We start from the raw sequence: 16,015 nt of genomic DNA, 5'->3' as shown, positions 1-16,015 counted from the left end.
GGATGGGGATTTGAGCCCCCAAAAGCCAGACATGTCCGGGAAAATCCGGACGTATGGTAACCCTAAGACAACCAGGACTCACAAAATGTTTCAAATTGCCACAAAAGCTCCGAAGTGGCATGTTTGTGAAGCACGGTGCTGTAGGTTGAAAGGCAAGTACTGCCAGCCCCTGGAACAGATCTTATGGACCTCTACACCCGCGGCCGACCCGGGCTGGCTGACTTGGGCTCGCGGGGCTGCAGGGCTGGAAAGCTGCAGTGGAGAAGGCCGGGCTCTGGGACCCTTGAACTATCCGAACGCCTCACGTCTCTGATGCGTTTATCTTGTGAGGCAGAGCAGTGCAAGTATCCCCACTGGACAGCTGGGAAACCAGGGCGTGGAGAGACTAAGGCCTGGGTTTTAACAGGCATTCAACTCCCATTAAAACAAGAAGTCTGGGGCAGAGAAGAGCCTGAACGTCGCTCTCCCGAGTCCCAGGCTAGCACCTGACCACTGGGCCAGCCTGCCTCTCCTCACAGCTATCCTAGGAACCTCCTCATGTACTAACAGGCCTCAGTGGTGTCCCTGACCATTGCCTGGCCTGGACCCCTTCCCCTCCCGGGCAGACACCCAGCGCTCAGCCTGCTCCTGCGGCGCTGGGGCCCTGCGTCCATCCCCGCATCAGCCCCTGTTTCCTTCCATCCCCGGATGCTCTGGCATCTCGTACCTGAAGCTCCTCTTGAGGCCCGGCACGGCGGCGACGCAGAGGATCCGGGCCGAGCACACAGCTATGCAGGCCTCCACCGTGGGCTCCTTCTTGATGCTGAGAAGGCAGACCTGCCCCACGTAGCCGTCGCTGTTACACACCCACACCTCGTAGGTGTTCTCGGGGCTGCTGTGACTGGGAGAAGCACAAGAGAACTGGAAGGGGGCAAAAGACAAGGAAGTTTCAGGTCATTTTTATATTGTACTGAAAGGCCTTCACAATGAATGTCTCAAAGCAGCCAGGCCGGAGGGGAGGAGGGGGGAATGAGGGCACAGGACAGAGGAGGCGCTCTGTCTCTTGGTTTGAATAAAACCAGTTTCCTTTTCAATAGTACTGTTCATCCCAAATGATACACAGGTGTCACCGCTGGCATGCAGCCACCTCTGGGGTGGAACATGGCAGTTGCTTAACAGCTCACTAAAACACCACCCAATGGTTTAAGACAGGAGGTGAAATTTTTTTTTTTTTTTTTTTTGAAGAATACCGTTGCCAATCCAAACCCCAGGGGAAATTAGAGATGCACAATGCATCACTCCCGATGGGATCTGGCCAGGACCCCAGGGCTAACACCCCCTCTCCTTTGGAAAAGTGTCCCAGGACCTCTAACGAGGAGAAGACCCCACTCCCCTGGCACATGTACACAGGAGGGGAATGTAGTCAGGTCCTGCTCTCACCTCCGTGTGATATTGGGGGGCAGAAACATAGATCTGCCCCCCAATATTTCCACTGTGAGGGCACTAGCCTGTTTTGCTACCCCAGGAGCCACTCTCCTTCCTACAGAACGGGGGCGTTAGTATTGTTCCAGTGATGTGCAGTCACACGGCTCTGTGGCCTCCAAATGCCCCCTGTAGGAGTAGAGAACCTTTCACCCCTAGGTCACCGGTTTGAATCCAGACCAGACCAGTGGAAGCCAAAAGCTGTTACCGTCTGATAGCTGTTTGGTGGCTTGTGTGAAACAAGCCGCTGGCTCTGGTGCCCTGGGACTGGGGTCTCCGGATCCTTGGCTGGAACTTTGTCACAACCAAAGAGAAGACGGCCCCAAAGCCTCCCTCCCCTGTTTGACACCAAGCCCTGCACGTGTTCATCTGGGAGCTTCCTCAGCCCTGCGGGAGAGCTCCTGCTGTGCAGCTGAGATCCCGTGACACACCGCGCTGCACTGATATCACGGAGAGCCCAGTAACCGAGCACACAACAGTCCCGAGCCCTGCAGACAGGCGTCCACAACACAAAGCACACGCAGTCACAGCCAGCACCGCAGAGCAGGGCCAGGGGCTTTAAAACAGCTGGCAGGGTGGTGAGGGCGTACGTGGCCTGCCGTTGGCTGCCCTGCATCTGCCCTGTGCAGACAGAGGGCTGTCGGACCAGCCCCAGGGTCCCGTGAAGAAAGAACAGTCCCTGCCTTTCTGCACCTGCAGGCAGCAATGCACCCCACCCATCAGGGCAGGGGTGACCTGTGTTAAGGAAGGGGTGTGGGTTTCTGGCTGGGTAAGAGACGTAAGGGCCTGTTCTCATCTGCCTGCAGGAACTGCATGAAGCTGGGGCCTGATGTGACCTTTGGGTTCCCACAGGAACATGCCACTGCAGGTCAAGGCCAGTGGGTGGTGGCTTTTGTCTCTGGAAACAACACAGAGAGCTAGGGGCTGCACTGGTCCCCACAACAAGAGGCACTTTGCTCTTGGGCATCAGGTGGAGAGGGGAGGGTGGGGGAAATAGGGATCAGGTATAGTGGAGACTTAGGGTACGTCTACACTACCCGCCGGATCGGCGGGTAGCGATCAATCTATCGGGGATCGATTTATCGCGTGTAGTGTAGACGCGATAAATCGATCCCTGACCGCTCTCCCGTCGACTGCTGGACTCCAGCTCGGCGAGAGGCAGAAGCAAAGTCGACGGGGGAGCTGTGGCCGTCGATCCCGTGCCGTGAGGACGCGAGGTAAGTCGAACTAAGATACGTCGACTTCAGCTACGCTATTCTCGTAGCTGAAGTTGCGTATCTTAGGTCAATCCCGCCCCCACCTCCCCAGTGTAGACCAGGCCTAACAGACAAACCCGGACCAGGGCTCAGAGCAGTTTGGGATCTGAATCCAATTTTACAGCTAGTCCTTATGGGCCCAATCTAAAGCTCACTGAAGTCAGTTGGAGTCTTTCCATTCACTCCAAGGGCCTCTGCCCATAATGGGCCACACCAATACCCCCGCTCTAAAGAGTCTCAGACTCTGGGGTTTGAAATCCCGATCTGGATTCAGATCCCAGACTCCCCAAAGTTCAGATGTGGGGTGTGGTTCAGGCCCATCTCTAATGCGCAGTGTGTCAATGCTACACCGGAGGTGTTGGAAGGAGCTCGGGGACAAGGGGAAGGGAACTGAGCTAACTCTGTGGGTCTCATTATAAAAGGCCAACGTACTTGCATCCCACTGCGTGTCTTCATAATCGGGATCGCCTTCAGGAATTCCGGGTCCAGGCAGTTTTTGTGAGAAGCTGGAGACAGGAAAAGAAAGACAAGAAAAGCTAGGTCGGCGAGTCTGTGGCTATAGCAGTTAATAGCAATAACTGCAAACAGCAGCAAACGCCCCAGGCCAGAAGGCTTTGCATACCACAGAGACAGGGACCACAGCACCCACCACTGAAATGCAGCCACCTGCTGGGTGGAAGGCCGCAGTTGCTTCACAGCACCACAACACCACCGGGCAATATGTTAGTGCAGGATGTGGAAAATACCGTGTTCAACTGAAAATGCAGATGAGCTGGGCAGCATGTCCGTTATCAAACTGGAATTTGGCTAAATCCTGCATCTTGGCAGGGAGTTACACTAGATGACCCTCGCGATCTCGTCTTACCCTATGGTTCTATGATTCTAAGGCACAAAGGATAACACCCCCTCTCTGGGCAAAACATGTCTTGGGATCTTTCTATGACTGGTCAATTTCATTTAGCACCTCCCCAGCACCACAGTAGGGCTTTGATTTCATAGACACAGAAGAAGGGTGCCACCTGATAGATTATCAGTGGAACTTTCTGCCACAGCTGGGGTTTTCCTTGGCAGTCTCCCAGCTCAGAAGTGACCCAGCCAGCCCCTCCTAGCCAAGGAAGGATTGATTATCAGGGATAATACCCTGACTGGAGCCCTGAGAACAACTCCCGCCGGTATCAATGGGAATCTTCCCAAGGCATTTAGTGGGGATCACATCAGGACCCCATTTGCGGAGCTAGTTACCCAGTTTCTTCTTGGTGTCCTCAAAGGCCTGCTCAAAGCTGTGCCGCGCGTCAGGGTTGGGGAACTCGAAGATGAAGGACTCGGTGCCGTCGGCTTTGGTGGTGGTGAGCTCCACTTTGTTGGGCGGGAAGGACATGGTGAAGGAGAGGGACTGCTTCTCCGCCAGCTCCCGGTGTATGGCGGCCATCAGGTCTTTGATGACGTCATCCAGGCTCTGGGGACGCACACAGGAACAGGAAGAGCATTTTTAATCCGGAGGGGAAGCGTGCTTCAGGGAGGAAGGATGGTCTTGCGGTTAAGGCGGTGGATGGGGACCTGGAAGATGAGGGTTTAACTCCCAGCTCTGCCACCGATTCCCTGTGGGATCTTGAGCACGTCACTTAGCCTTTCTGTGCCTCAAGTCCCCATGTGTAAATGAGGACGATAGTGCTCCTTTTCTGACCCTATAGGGTGTTGCTCTTTGGGCAGGGACCGCCTCTCACTACTCATCCACCGCTGATGGGGAGGTTGGGGGCCCACTGTGAAGCACCTTGGAAGTGAAGACAAGGTGCTGCGTTCGATGTGACAGAGAAAGGGGAGCCCGTGGAGGGGGCAAAGAGACGGGTGAAGGAAATGCAGCAGCAGCGTTCTGAGGGGCTATGAGGGGACGGGATCCCATTCCTCCAGCTCAGAGAGAAGGATGCTGCGGTAATCGAGGCGCCAGATGATGACGCCAAATTCAGTGTCAGAACCTGGGGACCGCTAGCAACAGCAGCCCCCCTGGGAACTAGAGTCCGATTGGTTCTAACGAGGGTGAATATAAATGGGGGCTAACGTGCCACCGTGGCTGGCGTTCAAGGTGCAGTCACTTGTCATCAGAGTGGTGACGAAGAATCTGCCTCTGAAAAGCTGGAGTGTGGAGCAAAGTCTACAAAAATACGCAGCTCTCAATGGGCAGAGGATGGCAGATTTGAGCGCATTTGGGGTGGGGGGCGGGAGTTCAGGTTCCAGGGTCTCAACCAGTACCAGGAGCAGGTTCTGATCCGATGGGGCCACAATCTCATGAGCTTGTCTCACCTGACTGTGGCCCCAAATGGCAGAAATCTCATCCACACACCCCCGGCTTGTTCTTGTGGGGTAGGAGCAGTCGCCGGTGGTAGAGATAATACAGCCCTGATCTGGACTGGGGTCTCTATGCACCGCTACTGTGACACAGATCATGGACATAGGACTGGAAGGGATCTCAAATTGAGTCCCCTGTTACGGCAGACAACCCCATCGTCATTCCAATCATCATACTCATCCTTAACGCTGACCTAGGAAAAACAAACGGGGCTTGTGGCCCTTATTTGCTTCTCTCTGATGGATAAAGAGGCTCAAAAGATTTAGTTTTTAACCCAAAAGGGGTTTTTTTGTGTGCTTGTTTCTTACATTGGCGATAGCACCCACCTCACGTCTTGTCTTTCCCGTTTTTACGGCAAGTCTCCTCGGAGAACCAAGAGAACGGGAGCAGGAATTTTCTAAACCACTAACAGAGGGATGGGGCCGGGGGCGTGGTGTTGGATCATGAAGAACGAGGGCTTTTCTCCCCACTGTTTGTCAGGTGTTCAGGTTAAACGGAGGATAAGCAACAAACAAGCCACAAAAAGGGCCAGATCCCTTGCTGGTGTAAATCAGTGGTGCACCATCAAAATCAAGGGAACTGCGCTGATTTCTTCCCGCCTCAACTGCTGAGGTTTCACGTCAGACCCGGCTCATTCCCCAGTCAGACAAAGGGAGAATAGTAACTAAGGTCTTGTCTACTCTAATCTCATAAAACAAACAAGGGAAAAATATCTATCCGAGAGGTTACAAACCCCAATCCCCCGCGGGCCACCGGATTGTGTTAAACGGACCCTCGCGATTAAAGCCATCTAGGCAGCTCTGTACAGGCTGGTGTCTAGTTTCTTTCATGGGAGGGTCAGTCTGCTAACACTGCTCAGTGAGTTGCTTGTGAGTTGTGTATGTGCGCAGGCACTATGGGCTACAGCCTTTTACCCTCGCTTATACTGATTTACCATGCTTTATGAGTATTCTTAATACAATCAATGGGAACACTCAGACAGTATGGGTAGAGATCAGACTGGATGATCACAATGGTCCCTGCTGGCCTTTAAATCTATCCCGCAGCAACCCCCCACCCCCTGGCATATCAGAATCCTACCTGGCCCCTTTCCTGCACAGTCCATTAACCCTGCCCCTCCTCGGCCTGGGATAGCCCCTGGGCTGCAGGTGCTGGCAGGGTAGAGGGGGTGAGGGACTCTGCTTAGATCCCCTTTAACCACAAGCGCTGCCTGCCGAGCGCAGTAGAAGAATGAGGCTGCCGCCCTTGGCAAAGCAGCTGCTGGGAAGGTTTATAGAAATATACGGTGGGCTGGGAGCTCATCCCTGTATGGCTTGAAGCTGGGGGAGATGGAAAGAGCCCTTGTAGGGGGATCAGGTCGGGCCCTCCGCTGAGGACCTCTCTGAAAAATGCTGGGTGCGATCTTGTCCAAGGAGCAGTATTTCCAGGGTGCCCAAGGATGGGTCGTCTCAGGCCCAGCTGGCCCTGCAGCGGCCGGACAGGGCTGATTCCATCTGAGCTCGGGAGATGATTTAACCGGAGCCCCCAGCCCCCAGCTGCCCCCACGAGGAGCCCACCCTCACCTGGTGGGGGAAGCTGAGGGTCTCGGAGAGCTTGCTGACTTGGCCCAGCGTGCTCAGGTCCTCGTCCAGGCGGCAGATCGTCTTCTGGACGCTCTCACGGTTGGTGGACTGGGAAGCCCCTGTGTGTCAAACAGAGTGACAGGGCGCATCAGGCAGCAGTGGGGCTGAGACGGTGGGTGGGGGAGGATGGATCACGATCCTTCCCCCGTTCAACATTTTGTTTAATCCCTTCCCCCCCGGATTCTCTACTGCCACATACAACCCGAGCCTCACCCGGGTCTCACTCCAGCTCCCCTCCTGTTCTCCAGCTGCTGGTACTGTAAGGGTCAGACGAGACCCCCTCCCCCACTGACCGCTAGGCTACCGAGAATGTCTGTACAGCTGATCTTGGACCCAGCCTTGTCTGGCTTCAGAGGACAACCCCCTTTCTCTAGCTCCCCTGTCCCCCTGCTGCATCTCTGCCCCTGACCCCATTCTAGGGACCTTCTGGGGCTGTCCTGCTCTGGGGGGCTGGGACTGGGACATGCTCTTCCAGCCCCTCAGAGGTGCCTGCTGTGCTAAGCGGTTGAAATTCACCCCAGTGCAAAGGCCCACTTATCCAAGAGCTGGGGGACAGCATGCCTGCATCACAAACGTCAGCTGGAAATGCAGGCCCCAGGGGCTTGTTCAGCCTGTCAGCTGATGGTGCACAAACCCTGTGCTGGCCTGCACGTGGGTGAATTTAACCCAGAGAGGCTAGGCCATTACTGCTCACGGATCCCCTGTGCCAGGGCACTCCAGGGTGGTGAAGCCCCCCCCGGGAGGGCTGCAGTGATGGGCATCAGGCAGCTCGACTCCTCCCCCACGTTCTCCCACATGCTCAGCATCTGCAGAACATTGCTGCACACAGCAGCCAGCTGGCTCTGCTCCGCGTGAGGGCTGGGTTCCCATGCACGCAGCGATTCCCACGCGGCAGAGCCCCTGCTAGAGTCATCAGGGCCCACGGCTCGGTGAGTCATCCCGAGCCAGGCAGCCTCCTCCCAGCTGCCCTGGGCCCGCTTGCAGCGCTGGTCCCCGGATGCTGGAGCTTCGGGACTTCCTGAGGGAAACTGACGTGGGAGCCGATGCCCCCTCTGGCGCCAAGAGATTAATGTGTTTATACCATCAGGAGTCCTGGCCAAGGGAGGGCCAGCCACTCCCCCAGTCCTCCCACCCACCCACTCTGGGGAGGAGACAGTCACTAGGACTGCAGCAGCTACTAAGCAATTACACAGGGGGAAGGCCTGGGGAGCAACTCCGCTCCCACCCCATGGCCTGGGCTGGGGAGGACTGTCCCCCAACAGCCAGCTGAGTTACTCAGGCTGGGCGCTGGCGAGGATGGGAGCGGCTGGAGTGCTGTGTGCTCTGGCTGTTTGGGGTTGGTGCTTAGCTGAGCGTTAGAGCAGCCTCCAGGGTCTGCATCAGCTCCAGGAACGGCTCAGAATGTGGCTGGCGCACAGGTGTCCCCTTCAGCCTCCCGCTGCCTGGCCTGGGCCTTCTGGGAGACCCTGGCCCACAGCCTCTTATACAGTTTGCCCTTTGTTCCTGTTCTCCCTAGAAGAGGCCCAGTTTGGTGGTCACCCTGCACTTGCCCGTGCTGGGCAGAAGGACAGGAGCCCTGACACATGCATGAATCGCAGAACTAACCGATGGAAAAGACTTGGTAGGCCGCCTGCTCTGTCCTCTGCTGACATTTCCGATACGTAGAGATGCTATAATAGACATTCCCAATGGTATATTTTCTACTGCTTTCTGCAGTCCAATATGAAATGCGCTGAATGGTTCAGTTATTTTGTATGCATCTATTACTAAGGAACAGATATAGTAACATGCCCTGCGTTGCTAGGCTGCAAACCACAGCTACTGGGAGCTTCACAGCGATAGAACTCTGATCCTCCTGCCTCGAAAGCACAGGAATTTGCCACTTGAGCTAAAGAAGACTCTCCACTAGTTGCTGGCAGTAGAGGGCTTATGACACACAGTCAAGAAGTTCTGAGTCTAAACAGCAGAGGGCAGTGGTGCCCATAGGTATTTAACTCAATAACTGAGTGAGTCATTGTCTGCAAATCCCTATAAGAATACTGAAGTGTGCTACAAATAAGAGCCCAACACTCTAGCAGAAGTTGCATCTCTGGAGATATAAGGGGCTTGGTCCCTATAGTATTTGGGGCGGGGAGAATGGACGACAAGAGGGCTTGTTTCTCAGCTATTTAAATGTTCATGTTATTGAAGATTATTGGAAAACAGCTGAGCACAGCAAGGTGCAAACAAATCTGTCCCTGTAACAATTTTGTCAAACACAGCGCTAATACGGCACTTTACATTGGGGAGCTGCTAGCTGGATCTTCACTCAGCATGGACAGAATAGATGGGGAACCCTTTGCTGCTAGCCAGTGGAACAGGCAGGTGCTCGGAGCCAAGGCTCCTGAAGGTGTCTTTCCTTTCCTTTGTGCAACAGTAAGCATACCAGGGCTTTGATCTTGACTGGGGCTTCCGGGCACTACTGTAATACAAACGATGGCAAATAACGTCAGTACAGACCTTTCACAATGTCGACATCCTCCAGGGGCAGTTTCCAGAGCAGTTTGTACTTGCTGGCTATGTCTATAACACTGGCGGCCGTGTAACTGGAAAAGAAAAGACATGCACCAATTCCCAGACCGCAATCCTGAATGCGACCACTAGGTGGTGAGGGTGGCAAGTTGAAGAGAGCCAGGCTTAACACAGGAACTGATCAGGGGCCTAAAAATAGCTCCAGCAACTGGGCTGTCTTGGCAGGATGAGCCCAGAGCGCGTCACACTGATCTCTTTTCTCATGCTCAGCACTTGGGGAAGTTTGGGTCGCATCCCTGCCTGCTCCCGGGCCTGGCATGCTGTTGTGGATAGGCAGGTGTTCGGAGTCTGGCTCCCGGGGTTTATTACCAGGATGGGGAACAAGGCTGGCTTTGGCTTTAGCATTTGGGGGGATCCCAGCCGAGTTATTCCTCAGCTCCCAGCCCATACAAATCCCATCGACCTGCTCTGCCTCAGCGTGGCGGGCAGAGCGCCCAGGGAGCCAAAATGCCACTCTTTCTATTTCGGGATGGGCGCGGATCCCCACTGTGGCCAAACGGCCAGCTGTGGGGAGGGCTGGGAATGAAAGGGGGAAGAGAGTGGAAGCCAGAGGGAAACAGCGAGGAGGAAGGGAAATGGACATCCCTGGATGGGCCGATAGGGACCAATCCTGCGTGGCACTGAGTGTTCTCAACGCACTATGAAGTCCGTGGGTCTGATCCCCCACCTAAAGATGTGTGTATGTGGGGGGGGTTGTTGCAACAGCCCCTGGCACCCACAGAGGGGGATTCTCTCTGGGGCTGTGCTGGGGGACTCCAGAGGAATCCCCCACCCCCAGGGTAGGCTAACCGGAATGCCTGGGTCCCACCCCCTCTCCAGTCACCCTGGCCTGTGCCAGCCAGCTCCAGCCCCTCCAACACAGCGGTGACTCTGAAGGGCTGGGCCATTGTACCCCTGCTCTGGGCAAACTTGCCATCACCGAAGGCCTGGGCGTTGTGATGGAGCTCAGCCCCTCGCAGGATTGGGCCTGTCCAGTATGTTTAAAGACAGTCTGTGCTGGGGAAGAGCGCGTGTGCAGTTGACCTGCCCTGCTCCAAATAAATCAGTGGGTGGGGGCTGGAGTGGGCAAGTGGCTCAGATGACTTTGGACAGTACATGGGGACCAGTTCTTCCCTGCTGCCCCACTGGAGCCAATGGCCTGGCCCGAGTACCCACAGAACACGGCCCATAGGGCAGTTCTCCATTGGGGTCCTTCAGTCTGGACAGTGTTTGAGACAATCCAAGCTGGATCAGAACCAGCCCAGGGGATCGGGCTTGGCAGAGGAAACACCACACACCACAGGTGCTGGTCCCAAACTGCCTGCCACTCAGGGGAGGGCCCTGGGGCTCCCTCGGGGAGGTGCCCCCCATTGTATGACGGGATCAGCAGGATTCCCAAGCTGCAAGAGGGAAGAGAGGAGGGAGATGGAGGTGGTGGTGGGGGGACAGGTTAGTTCCTTTTGCCCCCCCAACCACAGCCCCCATCTCATCTGGTTCTGAGGGTCGTTCGCTTTTGATCACTGACAGCTGGATTCAGAGCCATGTGAAACGGGGCCGTCTGGGTCAACAGAGGAGTAGCCAGAACCTCCCTGTGTTTGGGCCATGCCCCCGCACCCCCTGGGCTTGGGTCTGGATCGACACCCCAGAATTCAAAGCAGAAACTCAAACTGCTCAGGGATGGTCGGGTTGGTGTGAAAGCAGCTGTCTCTGGGTGTGTGCACGTGGCCCCCACCACCACGGCGGCAGGCAGCGGCACTGGGTGAGCCCTTACCCTCTCCCCAGGCCGACAGCTGTTTTACTCACAGGCTCATGGAGCTGCGGCGCAGAGACCCCGACTTGCGCTTCAGGGTGGTGCAAACCAACAGGTCCGTGAAGAGGAAGAGCGAGCGGTCCTTCTTCCCACCCACTGCCTTCTGCATGGCAACAAGGGCGGGAATTAACCTTTCACTCCCCAAACCCAGAAGATGGCAATACAAAGAAAAAAACAGCAGCACATTTAAAGGCAAAACAGGTTCTGGCTCATGCAGCATCAAAGTGAAGGATCTGGGGATGAGAGGACGATTCTGCCCCCCCTTCCCTGCCCGATGGACACCGGACTCCAGGGATACAGGCTACAGACATTTTTAAATGGCTTGTCCATGAGCGAGCCAAGCTCAGATTTGTTTGCCCGACAAGACAAGATGCTTGCCCCGATACTGCTTTTTGCGGCCAAGATGTCATTTAAAATTCACTTATTATGGGACGAATCTCGAGCTCACTTTCTGCTCAGCCCTAATTTCAGGCTCAGCCCCCAGTGACGGCGGCGGGAGTTTAGCGGGAGTAAGACCCTCTGGATCTGGTGAACCCTTATTGATAAAGAGCCACCTTTTGTAGGCACCGGATTGACACTGCCAGGCTTGTGTCGTATGTATATTATATTCCCAGGATAAGCTGCTGGGCTGATCTGAGTATAAAAGTCCCAGGTGCGCTGACTGTTCAGCACATCCTGCCTGAAGTAAAACCGAATGAGCCGCCTGCCTCAGTTTCCTCACACCTGCTGCTCTCTAGCCTCTGCAACCCACCTGCCACATTCAGAATTAGCCAGGACAGGGCCCAAATAGTCAGCCTCAGTCTGACTGCAGCAGAGTACCTGGCTAGGCTGGCAAACTGTCCATTTGTAAAGGAACTGAGGCTGGAAGAGGCCAACTTTCATATGCACTTCAGGTCAGACACGCTGCTCCGTTAATCCAGAAGTCCTGACTCTCAGCAATAGCCGCTGCACCTTGGTGCCTTTCTAGGCTGGCGTGGAAGCCGGCAATACAGGCTCAGAGAATTGAATCAAGGCTGGAAAGACGCCATCACAGTACAGTAGCGTGTGATCAGCACATCAGCAGGGCAGCACAGCACGGTCTGCAGGGTTTGCCAAGTGCAGCCTCACAGAGCGGAGGAGAGTGGAGAGGGGCGGCCTAATCTAGCACGAAGGACAGGTGGAAGCAAGGACCACCGGTCGGAAGATGGGCAGATCCTATCTGAATGAGCAGCCCTGCTCGTCATGGCCTGAAGCACGTTCGTGGTGCCTTGGAGCCGAGCTGGGTGACAGGACATCACTGCAGGCCCATGACAGATACGATCCACAGGGCAGCACACGCTGTGTTACTGAGTAAGCGTATGGCTTAGGCTGCACAGGGCAGGTGCTGCTGAGCTATGGAGAAGAACAGTCTTCTACACCAAGCGCCCTAACCACGGCAATAACCTACTGTAAGATGCATCTAATGTCTGAGGCCATTACTCCCATTTGCAAGCTCTTGGGCAGAGGCCGGGTCTTCCCTGTGTTTGTACAGCACCTAGCACAACAGGGCTCCGATCCGGATAGGGGCTCCGAGTGATACGGAGTAACACAAAGAAATAACCACAGTAGGACCACAGAGTCATCCTAGAGATCGGTGATGGGAAGGACCAATTACTGTAAGTCACCTAGCCCATCCCACCTCCAATGCAAGTTCGTCCCAAGGCTTCTTGTTCAGAGCTAGTCAAGTGATCACAGACACCACTGCAAATTGCATTCAGTTTGCTGGCATCTGTGGGGTCATCGGGAGTCTTTGGATGGTCGCCAGGCATTGCCGAAAATGTTGGCAAATCCTGACAGTTCCTCTGATCGCAGCACAAATTAGTATTATTGGAAGATTTCACTGAGATTTGTGACTTGTTCTACTGCTTTAAAAATGCCAGTTGTTCTGTTGGGGGCAATGCAGAAATAATATCATGTGACTTAAGCTACTAATAAGACTCTACCAATGGCAGCAACGTATGAAATTAACGGTTCATGAACAACTTAATGGCCAAAATTGGTTTGCAAAATCTATTTGGCATCTGTGACTAACAAGAAGTGGAATTAACCAGAGAGCAACTCGTGAAGGGTAAAACGGGCTGACTCAATGGCTAATATTGTTTGCACTGAGTGTTTTGAACTCTCCTCTTGACCATTCTCTCTCTGCTTTTGACTAGTTTCTTATCCCACTTACCCATGGCAATAAACCTTTTTCATTATTTTGAATAACCTGTGCCATTCCTGCTTGCCCCGCCTGTGGTTACTCCCAGATTTCTGGGGCTGAGTTCCCAGGCTGTGGCCTGAGAACCATGTCATAGAATCATAGAATATCAGAGTTGGAAGGGACCTCAAGAGGTCATCTAGTCCAACCCCCTGCTCAAAGCAGGACCAATTCCCAGCTAAATCATCCCAGTCAGGGCTTTGTCAAGCCGGGCCTTAAAAACCTCCAAGGAAGGAGACTCCACCACCTCCCTAGGTAACGCATTCCAGTGTTTCACCACCCTCCTAGTGAAATAGTTTTTCCTGATATCCAACCTGGACCGCCCCCACTGCAACTTGAGACCATTGCTCCTTGTTCTGTCATCTGCCACCACTGAGAACAGCCGAGCTCCATCCTCTTTGGAACCCCCCTTCAGGTAGTTGAAGGCTGCTATCAAATCCCCCCTCATTCTTCTCTTCTGGAGACTAAACAATCCCAGTTCTCTCAGCCTCTCCTCATAAGTCATGTGCTCCAGACCCCTAATCATTTTTGTTGCCCTCCGCTGGACTCTTTCCAATTTTTCCACATCCTTCTTGTAGTGTGGGGCCCAAAACTGGACACAGTATTCCAGATGAGGCCTCACCAATGTCGAATAAAGGGGAACAATCACGTTCCTCGATCTGCTGGCAATGCCCCTACTTATACAGCCCAAAATGCCGTTAGCCTTCTTGGCAACAAGAGCACACTGTTGACTCATATCCAGCTTCTCGTCCACTGTGACCCCTAGGTCCTTTTCAGCAGAAACTGCTACCTAGCCATTCGGTCCCTAGTCTGTAGCAGTGCATGGGATTCTTCCGTCCTAAGTGCAGGTCTCTGCACTTGTCCTTGTTGAACCTCATCAGGTTTTTTTCTGCCCAATCCTCTAATTTCTCTAGGTCCCTTTGTATCCGATCCCTACCCTCTAGTGTATCTACCACGCCTCCTAGTTTAGTGTCATCTGCAAACTTGCTGAGCGTGCAGTCCACACCATCCTCCAGATCATTAATAAAGATATTAAACAAAACCGGCCCCAGGACCGACCCTTGGGGCACTCCACTTGAAACCGGCTGCCAACTAGACATGGCGTCATTAATCACTACCCGTTGAGCCCGACGATCTAGCCAGCTTTCTATCCACCTTACAGTCCATTCATCCAGCCCATACTTCTTTAACTTGGTGGCAAGAATACTGTGGGAGACAGTATCAAAAGCTTTGCTAAAGTCAAGAAATAACACATCCACTGCTTTCCCCTCATCCACAGAGCCAGTTATCTCATCATAGAAGGCAATTAGGTTAGTCAGGCACGACTTCCCCTTCGTGAATCCATGCTGACTGTTCCTGATCACTTTCCTCTCCTCTAAATGTTTCATAATTGATTCCTTGAGGACCTGCTCCATGATTTTTCCAGGGACTGAGGTGAGGCTGACTGGCCTGTAGTTCCCCGGATCCTCCTTCTTCCCTTTTTTAAAGATGGGCACTACATTAGCCTTTTTCCAGTCATCTGGGACCTCCCCCGATCGCCATGAGTTTTCAAAAATAATGGCTAATGGCTCTGCAATCTCACCCGCCAACTCCTTTAGCACCCTCGGATGCAGCGCATCCGGCCCCATGGACTTGTGCACGTCCAGTTTTTCTAAATAGTCCCGAACCACTTCTTTCTCCACAGAGGGTTGGTCACCTTCTCCCCATGCTGTACTGCCCAGTGCAGCAATCTGGGAGCTGACCTTGTGCGTGAAGACAGTGGCAAAAAAATCATTGAGTACATTAGCTTTTTCCACATCCTCCGTCACTAGTTTGCCTCCCTCATTCAGTAAGGGGCCCACACTTTCCTTGATTTTCTTCTTGTTGCTAACATACCTGAAGAAACCCTTCTTGTTACTCTTAACATCTCTTGCTAACTGCAACTCCAAGTGTGATTTGGCCTTCCTGATTTCACTCCTGCACGCCTGAGCAATATTTTTATACTCCTCCCTGGTCATTTGTCCAATCTTCCACTTCTTATAAGCCTCTTTTTTGCGTTTAAGATCAGCAAGGATTTCACTGTTTAGCCAAGCTGGTCGCCTGCCATATTTACTATTCTTTCTACACATCGGGATGGTTTGTTCCTGCAACCTCAATAAGGATTCTTTAAAATACAGCCAGCTCTCCTGGACCCCTTTGCCCTTCATGTTATTCTCCCAGGGGATCCTGCCCATCTGTTCCCTGAGGGAGTCAAAGTCTGCTTTTCTGAAGTCCAGGGTCCGTATTCTGCTGCTCTCCTTTCTTCCTTGTGTCAGTACAAACCCCCATGCTCTCTCTCCTCGGCAAATCCAAGTGACCTTTGGTCCGAGCTGGGGGAGCAGGGCTAGCGCTTCTGGTGAAAATGGGCCTATGTATTTTGCTCAGCACTGGCAGGCTGGGGCTGTGTTGCCATGGAAACAGCCCACGGACTACTTGACTGGGAAATGCAGAAGCAAGCTTCCCTTTCTCTTATTTGAAAAGCCCTGTGTTTCATTGCATAAGGGCGAGAAGGAGGCAGCGAACAGGCCTGTTCTGAAAGCGGCCGCGTGCGCTAGATGAATGAAGGTTTCTCTCTGTGGTTTTGTAGCACTTTAAATAGACCACACTCCTCCACCACAACTGGAGTCAGAGAATGACAGGAATCAGGGGGACAAAACTTCTCTCTAGCTCACCCATCCCATCCCTAGGCACTGACTCCGTGGGTGCTCCGGGGCTGGAGCACCCAGAGGGAAAAAT

General features: G+C 53.8%; 1 protein-coding gene across 1 annotated transcript in view; it reads right to left on the bottom strand.

The window, feature by feature from the left end:
- Positions 1–16,015, bottom strand: part of ARHGEF17 (Rho guanine nucleotide exchange factor 17) — a 249,337-nt gene that overhangs the window by 21,311 nt on the left and 212,011 nt on the right. The window contains exons 8-14 of the mRNA XM_034779747.1: positions 11,037–11,146; positions 9,183–9,268; positions 6,624–6,742; positions 3,960–4,173; positions 3,150–3,223; positions 707–900; positions 83–138 (exon numbers count right to left, since the gene is read on the bottom strand). Of these exons, the coding sequence (XP_034635638.1) occupies positions 83–138; positions 707–900; positions 3,150–3,223; positions 3,960–4,173; positions 6,624–6,742; positions 9,183–9,268; positions 11,037–11,146 (853 nt within the window). The remainder of the gene's footprint in view (positions 1–82; positions 139–706; positions 901–3,149; positions 3,224–3,959; positions 4,174–6,623; positions 6,743–9,182; positions 9,269–11,036; positions 11,147–16,015) is intronic.

This window comes from Trachemys scripta, chromosome 1 (genome assembly GCF_013100865.1).
Source record: "Trachemys scripta elegans isolate TJP31775 chromosome 1, CAS_Tse_1.0, whole genome shotgun sequence".
Taxonomy (NCBI): Eukaryota; Metazoa; Chordata; order Testudines; family Emydidae; genus Trachemys; species Trachemys scripta.
This window is presented reverse-complemented; position numbering and strand designations above follow the sequence as displayed.